Source organism: Mercenaria mercenaria, chromosome 7, assembly GCF_021730395.1.
Source record: "Mercenaria mercenaria strain notata chromosome 7, MADL_Memer_1, whole genome shotgun sequence".
Taxonomy (NCBI): domain Eukaryota; kingdom Metazoa; phylum Mollusca; class Bivalvia; order Venerida; family Veneridae; genus Mercenaria; species Mercenaria mercenaria.
In genome coordinates, this window is record NC_069367.1 from 40,979,603 (window position 1) to 40,996,816 (window position 17,214).

At 34.4% G+C, this 17,214-nt stretch overlaps 2 protein-coding genes across 2 annotated transcripts; both read left to right on the forward strand.

Moving 5' to 3' along the window:
* Positions 1–2,548: 2,548 nt before the first annotated feature.
* Positions 2,549–6,323, forward strand: LOC123555467 (uncharacterized). The gene is made up of 4 exons (XM_053549016.1): positions 2,549–2,705; positions 3,089–3,226; positions 3,974–4,081; positions 5,278–6,323. The coding sequence occupies exons 1-4, from the start codon at positions 2,667–2,669 to the stop codon at positions 6,130–6,132; spliced, it is 1,140 nt and encodes a 379-aa protein (XP_053404991.1). The 5' UTR covers positions 2,549–2,666; the 3' UTR covers positions 6,133–6,323.
* Positions 6,324–11,594: 5,271 nt separating this feature from the next.
* On the forward strand, positions 11,595–15,716 carry LOC123555469 (circumsporozoite protein-like). The gene is made up of 4 exons (XM_053549017.1): positions 11,595–11,743; positions 12,088–12,225; positions 13,016–13,123; positions 14,605–15,716. The coding sequence occupies exons 1-4, from the start codon at positions 11,705–11,707 to the stop codon at positions 15,307–15,309; spliced, it is 990 nt and encodes a 329-aa protein (XP_053404992.1). The 5' UTR covers positions 11,595–11,704; the 3' UTR covers positions 15,310–15,716.
* Positions 15,717–17,214: the final 1,498 nt, after the last annotated feature.

Genomic DNA, 17,214 nt, shown 5'->3' on the forward strand with positions numbered 1-17,214 from the left:
AATAAACGATACTTTTATTCTGTTAACCCAACATTGTTCTTGTGCCTTTGATCAGTACTGTTGAGGGTTTTTTACAAGAATTAATTGAATTGCATTGGTAGTTTGCAAGTTGCAACAGCACAACATATATATATTTAATTTATACTTATTTTTATCTTCCGATCATCAATTTGCATTTATACCATACGATCGTTAAGTATATTTCTGTATTGAATACAGTATATTCCATATTAGAAGGTGTAACAGTTTTACAAACTCCAATGTTAATTTTTATTAGCTGGATTGTGATGAAAGCTTCAAGCATTTTTTAAACCACACTCGAGTTCGCTTCCTTGAAAAACTCGTACTGGTACCACATGAGAATACCACTACCTCAAGATTGAAATTCAACATCAATAAATGCTTATCCACTGTTCTTTCTGTACAGGTTCTCATTATCAGTGGTTTCGATTATTAAGAATTAGCCCTTACGATGCTAAATTTCTATAATGGACTGGTCCATCGTCCAATTTGGGCATCACCATTTATCATTTGAAGGGGTGTTTATTGAAAATTTACTAACTTAATAGCGAACAGTGCAGTCCATAATCAGACTGCGCGGATGTGCAGGCTGATCTTGATCTACACTGGTCTCAAAGGCAGAATCAATCGTGTCGAGCATAGTAAGAGTTAAATGCAAACTAATGGCATTTAATCCTTATAGTTACATTTTTACAACAGTTTGCTACAAATATGGCTACAAAAATAAGTTTTGCTTTCCTTTGAGGAGCAGAAATTCAAGTTAAATGTCAGGATATCAATTTGTTTAGCATCTAAGTGGAACAGCCAAAGGACCCACCAACATTTAATTGTAATTTGCTTTCAAATTAAAATGCAGTTCCTGTTGTACTTTTACATACCTTACATAAACAATAGGTCATGTCTGGGTTATGCACCCTGCTCCTGTTGTACATATACTTTCCTGGTTTTTACTTAAATATTTTTAAATCCAAATCATATAGTAATGTTGATTCAATTTTGATCTTAAATATTTACCCTCAGAAAATTTAGTTTTAGCTTAATTCAATGTTCTTTTCAAAGTTTTGTTGGTGTCCAATTTTGAAATAATGTTTTAACGATGCCATGTTGTTCATGTGTGTGTGTGTGTGTGTGTGTGTGTGTGTGTGTGTTCGGGTTTAACGTCTTTTTCAACAATTTTTCAGTCATATAAACGACGGTGTCTACTTGTAGCAGTGAGCACAATGCCCAACTTTAGAAGGTCTCTATTTTGTCTGCTTAACTGCACACAGTCTATAGATTTATAATGATTTACGATATGAAATGTTATAATATATTCTCAAACACAATGAAGAATTTGCAATCTAAAATGAAGTTGAAAAAAAACTTTAATCTTACGGTCCAACAATGTTAAGCCGATAAGATTATGTGCCAGAATCTGCCATGAAATTTTAGTTAGAAGAAGGAGGTTTTTATACTCTTAAATTTTAAAGTAAACGTGTTAACCCTGAATAAGTAAATACTTAAACTACTAATACATTTAACTATTTAAGTATACAAAATGTGCGTTAGGACTTACAAAGTTTTAAACATGGAATGTAATTAATAGTAGTTTCTATAACCTCAGTCATCAGAAAGCAAATATGTAATATGTTTTGCTATTTTGATATGCAATGCCTGGTATATGTTTTACTGTGTTTTAAACATAGAAAGTGTACAAATTTGATATAGTCTCTCGTATGTCTATTTTAAGAAAGGTTTCCATGATAAATCCTTTGTTCTATAATGTATAGTATATGAATCATGGAAATTGGGACTCTAATAAACTATCTTATCTTATCTATTTTGTCAAAGGTAAAAGATTTTCAACCGGCATTGGTAGCACATGAAAATAATAATTTTATTACCCTGGATGAAAAGATTGAGCGAATTAATTGCACCTCAAAATCGGATTTTTGTTTAAAGATATTTGTTATTGACACATCTGTTAAGACAGACATTTATTTTTAACATTTGTTACTCTTCGCGCAAACCTTAATTTACAGTGCCTTTAAATAAAAGTTACAATTAATGGTAGTCTAAATTTGCCTGTGAAGGAAAGAAACATGATAAATTGAAATACAAACATGCATTTTAAGAGGAAATTATTAGGCATTAAATTTTAATCCCGTGCTTTGATGTTTGTTATATGAAGCTATAATTTTATTGAACTCATTTCACGTTTAATGTGAAGTCAAAAATGTTAGACCTAGGAGGTAAACATATTCAATGCGTGCAAGATAACATTATCAGTATTATTTCTCAGGCTTGTCACCGGTCTTTCATCGAACCTGATTTAGAAACTGTAAATTGCGATTTTAAACCAACGTGAATGCAGGATTAAGAAAACAAATGAATCATTAAAGAGACTTAGATAAACCTTCTGATATTTGGAAACTCTTACAAAGGCAATCGTGCTGATAATTTCAATAGCTCTTGTATCTACCATATGAATAATATCCAAAAGAACCCAAAAGCTAAATTTGGCTGACTAGAAAAGACTAATACGTGCGCTTTTATAGTCCGTTTTCTATTTAAACGAGTTGGTATTACCGTTGTCTTCATTCAGCTAATTGATTCATAAGGATATAGTATTTGGAAGTTTCACACGAATTTAGAAGAGTAAAAAAATGGTGTTGAAAACATTGTTACTTACATATTTATTGCATGTAAGTATATTGCGTGAGCTCGTTTGATTGTAAAAAATAGTTTGTTTGGTTTTTTTTTGCGTTTTTTTTTTTTGTTTTCTTTTTTTTTTTTTTTGTATTTTTTTTTTAAATTGACCTACGGCTGTGTTAGCCTGATAAAAATGATGTCAAACTTTCTAAAGCGTAAATTCACACTGTTTCCATCGGATTACTTTCGGGCTGTTTATTTCTTTCAGCGATAAAAAATGACCTGTCTATAAAAATTGCAGGCATCTTCAAACTACATTCAGTTTCACTTGTTTCGGAGTCGTTCTAGACCATTTTCATGTTATAACTATCTTTGAGCTTTATTAATATGTTGATTTATCTTAGGAAACCTTGTTACATTATTCATTTCCTTTCAGCTACTACCTTATACACATGGATGGTCTATCGTGACATCACGTCCTGTAATGATGGAGCCGGAGCCAGAGGCGAGGCTGATGAGTTTAGAAGACGTTTATGACCAGCAGGACACCTTTAGACTGAATGATGCTGACATGGTGAGTGCTTATATAAATAAGTACATATGAGCCGCGCCATGAGAAAACCAACATAGTGCGTTTGCGACCAGCATGAATCTAGACCAGCCTGCGCATCCGTCCAGTCTGGTCAGGATCCATGCTTTTCGCTTTCAAACCCTATTGCAATTAGAGATACCGCTAGCGAATAGCATGGATCCTGATTAGACTGCGCGGATGCGCAGGCTTGTCTGGATCCATGCTGGTCGCAGTCGCACTATGTTGGTTTTTTCATGGTATGGCTCATATTCACTTTTATTACATAAGTTAGACTTATGCGTTAATATAATGTTTGACAAAATAGTTTTTGAAATAAGACTGTGTCTTCTTGTTGATATAATTCTTATCGTTAAGAAGTAGAATCGATAGAAATTAATGTTCAAAGGTTAAAAAAATTAAGACGGACCAGAATCTTGGCTGATGGCCAAACAAAGGCATTCACGATGAAATCTTAATGAAGCATTGAAACGTTATTTTGCAATTAATCACACTCGTATAAACCAGTTTTCTACCAGATTCGAACAACGGACATGCATAGCTCAGTTACTTGTATAGCACTTAAAATCAAATTTAGATTTTATCAAAAAAAAAAATGTTTGGCATTAATAAACAAATTTTTTCCTGGAAATATTCATGAGCTGCAAAATACTTTTGTCTCAAACTTAACAGTATATATTTTGTGTTGCAAAAGTGAGCCACATTGAACATGAAAATGATATATATTTTTAGGGATTAACAGCTCTTAAAGACAAGAAACTGGTATCCTGCTTTGTGAACGATTATGATCCGTATTGGCTACCCGGGCCTTCGGATAAAAGTTATATTATCAGAAATCAGGTAACTATGTTTTTTAGCCATTTATTTATTTTTATTTTCTAGACTTTAAGCGTGTTGCACAGCCATGTAAATTGGTCGAAAAACGTAAAAGCCATCGAGTCTTATCAATACTGTTACAGTGACTGGTATTCCAAAATGAACGAAACTGGTTTAGATAAGTTTACATTAACTGCGTTAACTTATCTTATTCATTAAAATATACTACTGAATGGGAAAGCTTTTACAATGCTTTTATATTGTAAAACGGATTACTTTCCTTTGTGTACTGTTGTCGAATTTTAAGTTCAATGCTTTTTATTTCATGTTAAAAATAGAACAGCTATCCAAAGAGAATATGCTTAGTTACAAAGTTAAGAAAATACTATTTTTAATATTGCTCAAGAACTTGCACAGTTACAGTCTTAAGAGAGGAATAAAGAAGGAATGGATTCAGTATTATATATAAATACTTTATGCTACATGTATATTCATTAATGTACTAACTTTTGACAAATGTATGAGAAGACAATATAATTGAATATGATATTTAACAAAAAGTAAGTTTGATATATATAACAGTAATGTGGCAGCCACATCATAAACAAAGGTGTTAAGACCTTTTAAAGTTTCAGTATTAATAAGTCGCCCAAAGGTAGAAACTAACTTGCCTTAAAATTGCACTGGATGTGGACCAGAAATATAGGTATACAATGCACTACTTTCAGATTCATTCAAGCAAAATATATAGAATAGCGATCTGACAAAGCAACTGCCGGGTTTAAGTAAAATATTGACTGATAGATACTTAAAGTTTACTGGTATTTTTGCTGGAAAACACACTCGCAATTTCTCATGTGCATGTTGTATACTAAGTTTTGTTAATGAATCGAGCTGAGAATCATTCTATAATCTTTTAAAGAGCATTCGGCCAACATTCGATTCGTTAAATACTTTATCTTTAGTTTGAAACAGATGATATGATTGTCAAAAAACGTTCATTTATATTTGCCATTGGTCAACAAAAATACTGACTCTGGTATTAATTGAAAACATAAGTGGAATAGTAGACTGTGCAGACATTGAAAGCACTGAGCGCAACACGCTAGAATATTAGCAGATTTAGTTTTGTTGAGCAATGTCTTACAGACAAGTAGTAATACGAACTTCACATCTAAAGAATAAAATGTGCACTCCATATATTTTGATTTTCTTTTCAGCCTTGCGATAAAGTCAGCAAGAACACAGACTTTACAACTTTAAAGAAGAAAGCAGGCTCAAAAATCGCTAGCATGTGTAGAGATTTATACGTCTTTTGGCTTGCCGCCCGCAATATGGGACCTCCCCCGTTACCTGGCATGTTTCAAGAGCAACAGTCAAGGGACTGTCCTTACGACGATGACCTTTTAGTTCCTCCGACCACCACGGAATCAGCACCACCAATGTTACCCGAAGGGGCACGCCATATGTTACGTATCGGCGGACCTCCATCATTACAAGACAGCGGCGCACCTTCGATGCTACAAGACAGCGCATCACGAGAATCTCATGATGAAGCACCACCAATGTTACCCGAAGGGGCACGCCATATGTTACGTATCGGCGAACCTCCATCATTACAAGACAGCGGCGCACCTCCGATGCTACAAGACAGCGTATCACAAGAATCTCATGATGAAGCACCGCCAATGATAGGGGACGGCGCTCCGCCAATGATAGGGGACGGCGCACCGCCAATGATAGAGGACGGGGCACCACCGATGTTAGATGACGGCGCACCACCAATGTTGCGTGAAGGAGCTCCCCCAATGTCACGTGACGAAGCACCACCAATGATAGATGACGGCGCACCACCAATGTTACAAAGTGGTGTACCACCTATGTTTAATGACGGCGAAATGAGACCGCCCTTGACTGAAAAATCACATTCAAGGCGGGACTTAGACGCCCCTCCTTCTCTAGCGGCCGTGTTGAAAAAGATGATGAAGGAAAACAAAGAAACAGATATTGTTGCACCTCCAACACCGGACATGAAAACACCACCGCCTCCACATCAATTTCGTAGGAATATCTGACGATATTTCTTTAAATTTTATAAACAGTATTAAATGTGAATTCCAGACTCTTTGGTGTTTTCAAAGTATGTATTGACATTTTGTTCGGACAAAGTTGCAAATTTTATATTGCTTACAATTACGATAATTTATTGAAATGGTTTGTGTAACCGTTCTGACAGGTTTTCAAATAAATCGACTGTTGAACGTGAGTTGACCTTATTTTAGAAGTCAATGAGTAAAATTGTGCATAAGTATGGTATGTGAAAGTTGTGTATTTTTACAGTTTTTGATTGCATTAATTTTGTTGATTTTTGTTTGCTTTTGAAGACATATGATATCGACCTTGTGCGGGTATTCTGTTGTGTTTGAATCGTTGTGACTGAATAAGTGTATAATTTGTTGTTGTATTTTCTGTTAAATAAATCAAATCAGGATTTAATTAGTCCCTTCATTCCGTTGAATGTCAGTGTTTATTCAAATACGAAATTATTTATTTATTACCTAAAATTTCCAAGGCAGGCTCTATATATGTGGTAGATAAGCATTTTATCGCACACCGATGTATGCATGTAATAAACTTTAAACAACTTAAATTTAAAATGAAACTATGTCAAAGATAGTGTTCTAAAACTAAAACTTTTTACACGTGATCAAACTACTAGATATTTGAATGAACTAAAAGCTTACTCCTGGATAATATTTTGTCTTGCTCACTTGGTTATGAATAACATAAAAATATTCTGTTTAACAATGTTTAAAAACATAATTTCAAGTGGAGCTTTTTTTTTATTTTTACTTTTTTCAATCTTCCTATATAAAATCAAAGTAGGAATGTTTCCTGCCCACTAAATGACGTATAGAGAATGCTTCCTGCTAAAATCACTTTAACCTGGCGGAAGGAAAGGAGAATACTTTAACAATTCACCTTCTCACATAAACATTTTCATTAAACAGATATCAATCAAAGTTTCCCTTGTTCCCTTTATACCGATTGGATAAGCGTACGAGCGAAATAAGTTCAAAAATGGAAATTTTATGTGTATTTGGTTACTATCCAGTGATATCTTTTTGAGGAAGACAATAAACATAATCTTTCAGAAAACCTATGTCTGATACTTTGGGACAGGGACAGCTATAGAACACTATATTTATAAAACATATGAAAGAGTACACGTCAGAGTCATATCAGCTATACGGATCACACGGACGTTAAGACCTAAACCAAAGCATAAATAAATATACAGTAAGATCAACGTGGATGAAGGCCACCGCCGGATTTTTCTTTGCATGCTATTTTAAAAAACAAGTCGGTTCCTGTTGCACGTCGCATTGTGGGTATCTTAAGTAGCAGAACATGAAATTGTCGAGTAAAATATGGCAATATTCTACTTTCAATGACGATAAGCTATGTATTAAAGACCAACAGTGAAGAAAAATGTGTATGAAGGACATATATGTGCTCCATCGGTTAACGACTTCACGACTTTTTTGTTAAGATCTCGTTTCAACTACAAACCTATCCCATATCCGGGTAATTGATTGTCTAAAGGCGATGACCATTTTTTTTCAGCCAATAAGTTAAAAATGAAAGTATGCTAATGTGGTATTTTTACTGTTGTACAGTTGTTATGTCTACTTTATTTGACTTTTTGACTAAGTTCATTTACATCTACTGCCCAACAATCAATTCTGATCATAACTGGGAGGCGCTTCGTCTGGGACAGACTATTAAAAGATGAGCAAGCTCACTAGGTGCAAAGTTAAAAAGAACTACAATAACAAAGATTAAAAACATAGATATAGATTAGAAGGTTACAGTTGCCAGCCTCTCAGTGAATGGAATCAAACTGGGGCTGGACTGTATGTCTAGGGATAGACCATTCCAGGAACGAACTGTTCTTAGAAAAAAGGAGTTAGAATGGCATTGCGTATGAGATTGTGGGATCAAGTAGTTCAGGTTCTTTGTAGGTGAGAGGTGGTTATGGTCAACTACAATAAGATTGTACTTAATTTTAAAAAATATAAGCAGGGAATATTTACGGCGTTGTTCAAGGGATTGCCAGTTGAGATCTTCAAGCATTTGGGTGACACTGCTTGTTTGACCATAATTGTTACATACGTATCGAGCTGCAGATCGTTGTACTCGTTCAATTTTTATGTGAGGGATTTTTAGCAAGGGTGCCATATAGAGGAACATGATTCAAGCTGTGGGCGGACAAAGGTGTTGTAAGCTGTTTCTTTTACTTTTTTACTGTTTATTTTGACATTTCTTTTGATGAATCAAAGTGAGTTATTTGCTTTCGCTGTGATGTTATCAATGTTTTTTGACCAACTGAGAACTTTACTTAGTGTGACGCCCAGGTATTTAGCAGTTTCTGTAGTTTTAAGTGCTATATTATGGAGTGTATAGTTATAGATGATAGGTTTTCTCTTTCGAGTAATTCTCAATACCTCACACTTAGTTTTTCAAATATTGATGGTCATACAGAGAACTTAACCTACTATTACATGTGTTCGGTCTACGTTAAACTGATTTGGGTCAGGGAGGATGTGTCCCGGAGTGCGGCGTAATGGAGTGTTTGCTTTGTGAAATGTTCTCATTTTATCTCCGACTGAATGTGATTTGTGTGTAAATAAAGATATATTAGAAATGATTATGTGTAACATAGCATCTGTTGTTTTAAAGGAGCAGCTAAACAACAGGATGGTACCTGGTATACACTGTGATATTATGAAACATGAAGTATAAGAAAGAATATATGTACGAAAGCTTGTTTCAGTAAAACGTAGATAACCGTCCATTAAAATACCGAACACAAACTCTTCTGGGTGTTTTATTTTATAATATTAAAGATTCCCATACCGATAAGTTGTGCTAATTGCTTGGATTAGAACTTGACAGGATCTTCAACTTTAGTAGGATAATTGCTATACCCGGTATGCGGTCATCAAAACATCATGTAACTAAATTAATTAACACGAGTGGTTTTAATAGCAGTTGAAAATAATACAAGTTAAAAAACCTGGGAATCGAGCTTGAGACGAAGAAGTATTTTATGTCCTTAAGGAGTCCGTTACCGCTTGGGCATCGATGAATTTGTGAAAGAGTATGGAAAACTTGTGCAGGGCCTTAATATTATGCCATTCTTTGTTTATACTTGAAAACACCCTAATACTGTGCAATAACTAGTTCGATAATTTCTTTGGTGTGTTTAACATGTTTGTTTACTTGAACAGATTATAAAGATAACGTGATTTGAAATAAAAAACAAAAACTGCTGAGTAATAATGCTGAGCAACCTACATTTAGCACAATGTAAATGCCGTCTTTAGCTAATTCCGTATCCCGCCACGTGAGCAAAATACCATGAATAGAACAGTCACGAAAAAGAAAACACGTATTATACAAACATGAAAGCTAATTCAAAACATAAAAGTCATTTAAAGTTTTATTAGAAGCAATTAATAAAATAATGATAAATGCTTACATTACATTTTATGTCTGAATATAATGAACTATAGTAAGAATGGACAGAACAGTAACCACAACCAATAAAGCATCATCTGAAAAGAGAGAGTAAAGACAGTTATGATAAAAACAAAGCATGCCTTTAGTTCATAACCCAAGTTCTTGCTCCGGAACGATTTAGAATTTGTGCTTGAACCGTATTTTGGTTCTGAACCCAGGCTCGAAAGAAATTTGTTTTAGCTAGAAATTGACTAGTAAACTAGCAATACAATAACTACTACTGTTAGAATTATTTAGTATAACATGATGAACAAATGATAAGATTGCATCTATAATTTTATGAAATGAATAAACATTCGGAAAAGGTGGACAAAAATTTTAACCAAAGCCTGCGCCGACATCGGCACCGACGAGCAAGTGACAACAATACCTCGTAGAATGCTTTCAAAAATCAGACGAGCTAAATAATGCATCCGTTTGCAGGATATGGGGCGACATCTTAGATGATCTGATCGGCTGTATTCAAAAAGTCTAAACACTGATTTTAATACTATTTGAACAGAAACTGCCAGGTATTTTTTAATCTTACTATGCTATGCAACATAACGTTAGGTGTGTGCGTGTGTGTGTGTGTGTGTGTGTGTGTTCGGGTTTAACGTATTTTTCAACAATTTTTCAGTCAAATAAACGACGATGTCTACTTGTAACAGTGAGCACAATGCCCAACTTTAGAAGGTCTCTATTTTGTCCACACACTCTATAGATTTATAATGATTTACGATATGAAATGTTATAATATATTCTCAAACACAATGAAGAATTTGAATACTAAAATTAAGTTGAAAAAAAAAATCTTTAATCTTACGGTCCAACAATGTTAAGCCGATAAGATTATGTGCCAGCATCTGCCATGAAATCTTAGTTAGAAGAAGGAGGTTTTTATACTCTTAAATTTTAAAGTAAACGTGTTAACCCTGAATAAGTAAATACTTAAACTACTAATACATTTAACTATTTTAGTATGCAAAATGTGCGTTAGGATTTACAAAGTTTTAAACAGGGAATGTAATTAATAGCAGTTTCTATAACCTCAGCCATCAGACAGCAAATAATTATGTAATATGTTTTGCTATTTTGATATGCAATGTCTGGTATATGTTTTACTGTGTTTTAAACATACAAAGTGTACATATTTGATATTAAGAAAGGTTCCCATGATAAATCCTTTGTTCTATAATGTATAGTATATGAATCATGGAAATTGAGACTAATAAACTATCTTATCTTATCTTATCTATTTTGTCAAAGGTAAAAGATTTTCAACCAGCCTTGGTAGCACAATAAAATAATAATTTTATTACCCTGGACGAAAAGATTGAGCGAATCATTGCACCTCGAAATCGGATTTTTGTTCAAAGTTATTTGTTATTGACACATCTGTTAAGACAGACATTTATTTTTAACATTTGTTACTCTTCGCGCAAACCTTAATTTGCAGTGCCTTTAAATAAAAGTTACAATTAATGATAATCTAAATTTGCCTGTGAAGGAAAGAAACATGATAAATTGAAATACAAACATGCATTTTAAGAGGAAATTAATAGGCATTAAATTTTAATCCCGTGCTTTGATGTTTGTTGTATGAAGCTATAATTTTATTGAAGTCATTTCACGTTTAATGTGAAGTCAAAAATATTGGACCTAGGAGGTAAACATATTCAATGCGTGCAAGATAACATCATCAGTATTATTTCTCAGGCTTGTCAGCGGTCTTTCATCGAACCTGATTTAGAAACTGTAAATTGCGATTTTAAACCAACGTGAATGCAGGATTAAGAAAACAAATGAATCATTAAAGAGACTTAGATAAACCTTCTGATATTAGGAAACTCTTACAAAGGCTATCGTGCTGATAATTTCAATAGCTCCTGTATCTACCATATGAATAATATCCAAAAGTACCCAAAAGCTAAATTTGGCCGCCTAGAAAAGACTAAAACGTACGTTTTTATAGTCCGTTTTCTATTTAAACGAGTTGGTCTTACCGTTGTCTTCATTCAGCTAATTGATTTATAGGGATAGATTATTTGGAAGTTTCACACGAATTTAGAAGAGTAAACAATGGTGTTGAAAACATTGTTACTTGCATATTTATTGCATGTAAGTATATTGCGTGAGTTCGTTTAATTGTAAATAATAGTTGTTTTTTTTGCGGGGGAGGTCTTGTATTTTTTTCAAATTGACCTACGACTGTGTTAGGCCTGATAAAAATGATGTCAACCTTTCTAATGCGTAAATTTACACTGTTTCCATTAGATTTCTTTCGGGCTGTTTTATCTCTTTCAGCGATAAAAAATGACCTGTCAGGCATCTTCAAACTACATTCAGTAGTATTCGGGGATATGAGTCGTTCTGGTCCATTTGCATGTTATAACAATCTTTGAGCTTTGTTTATATGTTGATTTATCTTAGAAAACTTTGTTTTATTATTTGTTTCCTTTCAGCTACTACCTTATACGCATGGATGGTCTATCGTGACATCACGTCCAGTGGTGGTGGAGCCGGAGCCAGAGGCGAGGCTGATGAGTTTTGAAGACATTTATAGCCAGAAGGACACCTTTAGACTGAATGATGAGGAAATGGTGAGTGCTTATATAAATAAGTACATAATCCCTTTTATTATATAAGCAAGACTTAGGCGTTTATATAATGTTTGACAATATAGTTTTTGAAATAAAACTGTGTCTTCTCGTTGATATAATTCTTATCGTTAAGAAATAGAATCGATAGAAATTAATGTTCAAAGGTTAGAAAAAAATAAGACGGACCAGAATCTTGGTTGATGGCCAAAGGCATTTACGAAATCGATTAAATCTTGATGAAGCATTGAAATGTTATTTAAGAAATAATAAGTTCCCAAGGGTAGGCCTGAGTGATATATTGTTTATCATAAGAACGAAAAACTAGGGTTATTCTGCGATAAATCACACTTGGGAACTTGTTATTTCGATTCTAACATGACATACCAGTATCAACAGTGTTAGAAAAAAATGGTAACTACTTTTTACGACCGTGCTACGCACCTGGATCGGATGACGTCATTGCACGTGAGTGGTTTATTGCAGAATAACCCGAGATAGATTTTGCTCTACATGTATATAGGTTATTCGCTTGTCGTGTTAGAATTTGCAATTAATCACATTCGAATAAACCAGACTTCTACCAGATTCAAACAACGGACATACATAGCTCACTTACTTGTATAGCAATTATAATCAATTTTAGATTTTATCAAAAATGTGTTTGGCATTAACAAACAAATCTTTTCCTGGAAATATTCATGAGTTGCAAAATATTTTTGTCTCAAACTTTACAGTATTTTGTGTTGCAAAAATGAGCCACATTAAACATGAAAATGATATATATTTTTAGGGATTAACAGCTCTTAAAGACAAGAAACTGGTATCCTGCTTCGTGAACGATTATGATCCGTATTGGCTACCCGGGCCTTCGGATAAACTATATATTATCAGAAATCAGGTAATTATGTGAGCCGTGCCATGAGAAAACCAACATAGTGGGTTTGCGACCAGCATGGATCCAAACCAGCCTGCGCATCCGCTGTTCGCTTACAGTTTCTCTAATTCGAATAGGTTTTGAAAGCGAACACCATGCTATGTTGGTTTTCTCATGGCGCGGCTCATGTGCTTTAGCCATTTATTTATTTTTATTTTCTAGACTTTAAGCGTTACGCACGGCCACCAGGTAAAGTGGTCAAAAAACGTAAAAGCCATCGAGTCTTATCAATACTGTTACAAGGATTGGTACTCCAAAATGAGCGAAAATAGTTTGGATACGTTTACATTAATTTCGTTAACTTATCTAATTCATTAAATTATACTACTGAATGGGAAAGCTTGTCATCTTACAATGCTATTTTTAGTGTAAAACGGATTACTTTCCTTTGTGTAATGTTGTCGAATTTTAAGTTCAATGCTTTTTATTTCATGTTAAAAATAGAACAGCCATCCAAAAAGAGTATGCATTATTACAAAGTTAGGAAAATACTATTTTCAATATTGCTAAAAAAACTTGCACAGTTACAGTCTTAAAGAGAGGCATAAACAAATTTAGAAATTTTGCATTCAGTAGAAATACTGCATGTATATTCATTAACTACTAACCTTTGACAAATTTATGAGAAAGCAATAATTGAATATGATATTTAACAAAAAGAAAATAAGTTTGATATATATAACAGTAATGTGGCAGCCACATTATAAACAATGGTGTTAAGACCCTTTAAAGTTTCAGTATGAATAAGTCGCCCAATGCACCACTTTCACATTCCCGCAAGCAAAATATATAGAATAGCGATCTGACAAAGCAACTGCAGGGTTTAACTAAAATATTGACTGACAGATACTTATAGTTTACTGGTATTTTTGCTGGAAAACACACTCGCAATTTCTCATGTGCATGTTGTATACTAAGTTTTATTAATGAATCATCAGCAACAAATCGAGCTGAGATTCATTCTATAATCTTTTAAACAGCATTCGGCCGACATTCGATTCGTTAAATACTTTATCTTTAGTTTGAAACAGATAATATGATTGTCAAAAAAACGTTCATTTGAGCCGTGCCATGAGAAAACCAACATAGTGGGTTTGCGACCAGCATGGATCCAGACCAGCCTGCGCATCCGCTTGTCTGGACCCATGCTGGTCGCACAGCCACTATGTTGGTTTTCTTATGGCGCGGCTCAAATTTCATATTTGTCATTGATATAATTCTATATGTAATTATAAGAATATGGTCAACAAAAATATTGACTCTGGTTTTAATTGAAAACATAAGTGGAATAGCAGACTGTGCAGACATTGAAATCACTGAGCGCAACACGCTAGAATATTAGCAGATTAGTTTTGTTGAGCAATGTCTTACAGATAAGTAGTAATACGAACTTCACATCTAAAGAATAAAAAGGTGCACTCCATATTTTTTGATTTTGTTTTCAGCCTTGCGATAAAGTCAACAAGAACACAGACTTTACAACTTTAAAGATGAAAGCAGGCTCAAAAATTGCTAGCATGTGTAGAGATTTATACGTGTTTTGGCTTGCCGCCCGCAATATGGGACCTCCCCCGTTACCTGGTATGTTTCCGCAGCAACAGTCAAGGGACTGTCCTTACGACGATGACTTACTCGCACCGCCAATGTTAGAGGACGGCGCTCCACCAATGATTCATGACGGCGCACCGCCAATGATAGGGGACGGCGCTCCGCCAATGATACATGACGGCGCACCGCCAATGAAAAGGGACGGCGCTCCGCCAGTGATACATGATGACGCTCCACTAATGATGCAAGAGAGCGCATCACGAACGTCAAATGACGGGGCAGCACCAATGTTAGATGACGGCGCACCACCAATGTTGCGTGAAGGAGCCCCCCCAATGTCACGTGACGAAGAACCACCAATGATAGATGACGGCGCACCACCAATGTTACAAAGTGGCGTACAACCTATGTTTAATGACGGCGAAATGAGACCGCCCTTGATTGAAAAATCACATTCGAGGCGGGACTTAGACGCCCCTCCTTCTCTAGCGGCCGTATTGAAAAAGATGATGAAAAAAAACAAAGAAACAGATATCGTTGCACCTCCAGCACAGGACATGAAAACACCACCGCCTCCAAATCAATTTCGTAGGAATATTTGACGATATTTCTTTAAATTTTATAAACAGTATTATATGTGAATTCCAGACTCTTTGGTGTTTTCAAAGTATGTATTGCCATTTTGTTCGGACAAAGTTGCCAATTTTTCATTGCTTACAATTACGATAATTTATTTACATGGTTTGTGTAACCGTTCTGACAGGTTTTCAAATAAATCGACTGTTGAACGTGAGTTGACCTTATTTGTGAAGTCAATGAGTAAAATTGTGCATAAGTATGGTATGTGAAAGTTGTATATTTTTACAGTTTTTGATTGCATTTGTTGATTTTTGTTTGTTATTGAAGACATATGATATCGATCTTGTGCGGGTGTTCTGTTGTGTTGATTCGTTGTAACTGAATAAGTGTATAATTTTGTTGTTGTTATATTTTCTGTTAAATAAATCTAAGCAGAATTTAATTAGTCCCTTCATTCCGTTGAATGTCAGTGTTTATTCAAATACGAAATAATTTATTTATTACCTAAAAATTCCAAGGCAGGCTCTATATATGTAGTAGATTAGCATTTTATCGCATATGTATGCATGTAATAAACTTTAAACAACTCGAAATTAAAATGAAATTATGTCAAAGAGTTCTAAACAGTAGTAACACTCTTTACATGTGGTCAAACTAGCAGATATTTGATTGAACTACAAGCTTACTCCTGGATAATATTTTGTCTTGCTCACTTGGTTATGAATAACATAAAAAATATTCTGTTTAACTATGTTTAAAAACATAATTTCAAGTGGAACTTTTTTTTATTTCAATCTTCCTAAATTAATTTAAAGTAGGAATGTTTCCTGCCCACTAAATGACGTATAGAGAATGCTTCCTGCTAAAATCACCTTAACCTGGCGGAAGGAAAGGAGAATACTTTAACTATTCACCCTTTTATATAAACATTTTCATTACACAGATATCAATCAAAGTTTCCCTTGTTCCCTTTATACCAATTGGATAAGCTTACGAGCGAAAGTTCAAAAATGGAAATTTTATATGTATTGGGTTACTATCCAGCGATATCATTTTGAGGAAGACAATAAACAGAATTTTTCAGAAAACCTATGTCTGATACTTTGGGACAGGGACAGCCATAGAACACTATATTTATAAAACATATGAAAGAGTACACGTCAGAGTCATATCAGCTATACGGATCACACGGACGAGAAGACCTAAAACAAAGAATAAATAAATATACAGTAAGATCAACGTGGATGAAGGCCACCGCCAGATTTAACTCTGCTATTTTTAAAAACAAGTTGGTTCCTGTAGCACGTCTCATTGTGGGTATTTTAAGTAGTAGAACATAAAATTGTCGCGTACAACATGGCAATATGCTACTTTCAATGACGATAAGCTATGTATTAAAGAACAACAGTAAAGAAAAAAGAGTATGAAGGACATATATGTGCTCCATCGGTTAACGACTTCACGACTTTTTGGATTAGTCAATAGGAGTTGTTAAGATCTCGTTTCAAACCACTCCCATATCCGGGTAATTGATTTTCTAAAGGCGATGACCATTTTTTCCGCCAATAAGTTAAAAATGAAAGTATGCTAATGTGGTATTTTTACTGTTATACAAGTGTGTTGTCCACTTTATTTGACATTTTGACTAAGTTCATCTACATCTACATCTACTGTGTACTGCCCTACAATCAATTCTGATTATAACTGGGAGGCGCTTTGTCTGGGACAGACTGTTAAAAGATGAGCAAGCTCATTAGGAGCAAAGTTAAAAAGAACTACAATTACTAAGATAAAAAACATAGATATAGATAAGAAGGTTACAGTTGCCAGACTCTAAGAGAATAAAATCAAATTGGGGCTGGACTGTATGTGTAGGGGAAGACCATTCCATGAACGAATTGTTCTTGGAAAAAAGGAGTTAGAATGGT

What these genes read in the sequence shown, in the direction of transcription:
- LOC123555469 (XM_053549017.1), top strand. Translation starts at nt 11,705, where the DNA reads ATGGTGTTGAAAACATTGTTACTTGCATATTTATTGCAT. An exon ending in GACTGAATGATGAGGAAATG is followed by an intron (nt 12,226 to 13,015) that starts GTGAGTGCTTAT and finishes ATATATTTTTAG; the next exon opens with GGATTAACAGCTCTTAAAGA. An exon ending in TATATATTATCAGAAATCAG is followed by an intron (nt 13,124 to 14,604) that starts GTAATTATGTGA and finishes TTTTGTTTTCAG; the next exon opens with CCTTGCGATAAAGTCAACAA.
- LOC123555467 (XM_053549016.1), top strand. Translation starts at nt 2,667, where the DNA reads ATGGTGTTGAAAACATTGTTACTTACATATTTATTGCAT. An exon ending in TACTTACATATTTATTGCAT is followed by an intron (nt 2,706 to 3,088) that starts GTAAGTATATTG and finishes ATTTCCTTTCAG; the next exon opens with CTACTACCTTATACACATGG. An exon ending in GACTGAATGATGCTGACATG is followed by an intron (nt 3,227 to 3,973) that starts GTGAGTGCTTAT and finishes ATATATTTTTAG; the next exon opens with GGATTAACAGCTCTTAAAGA.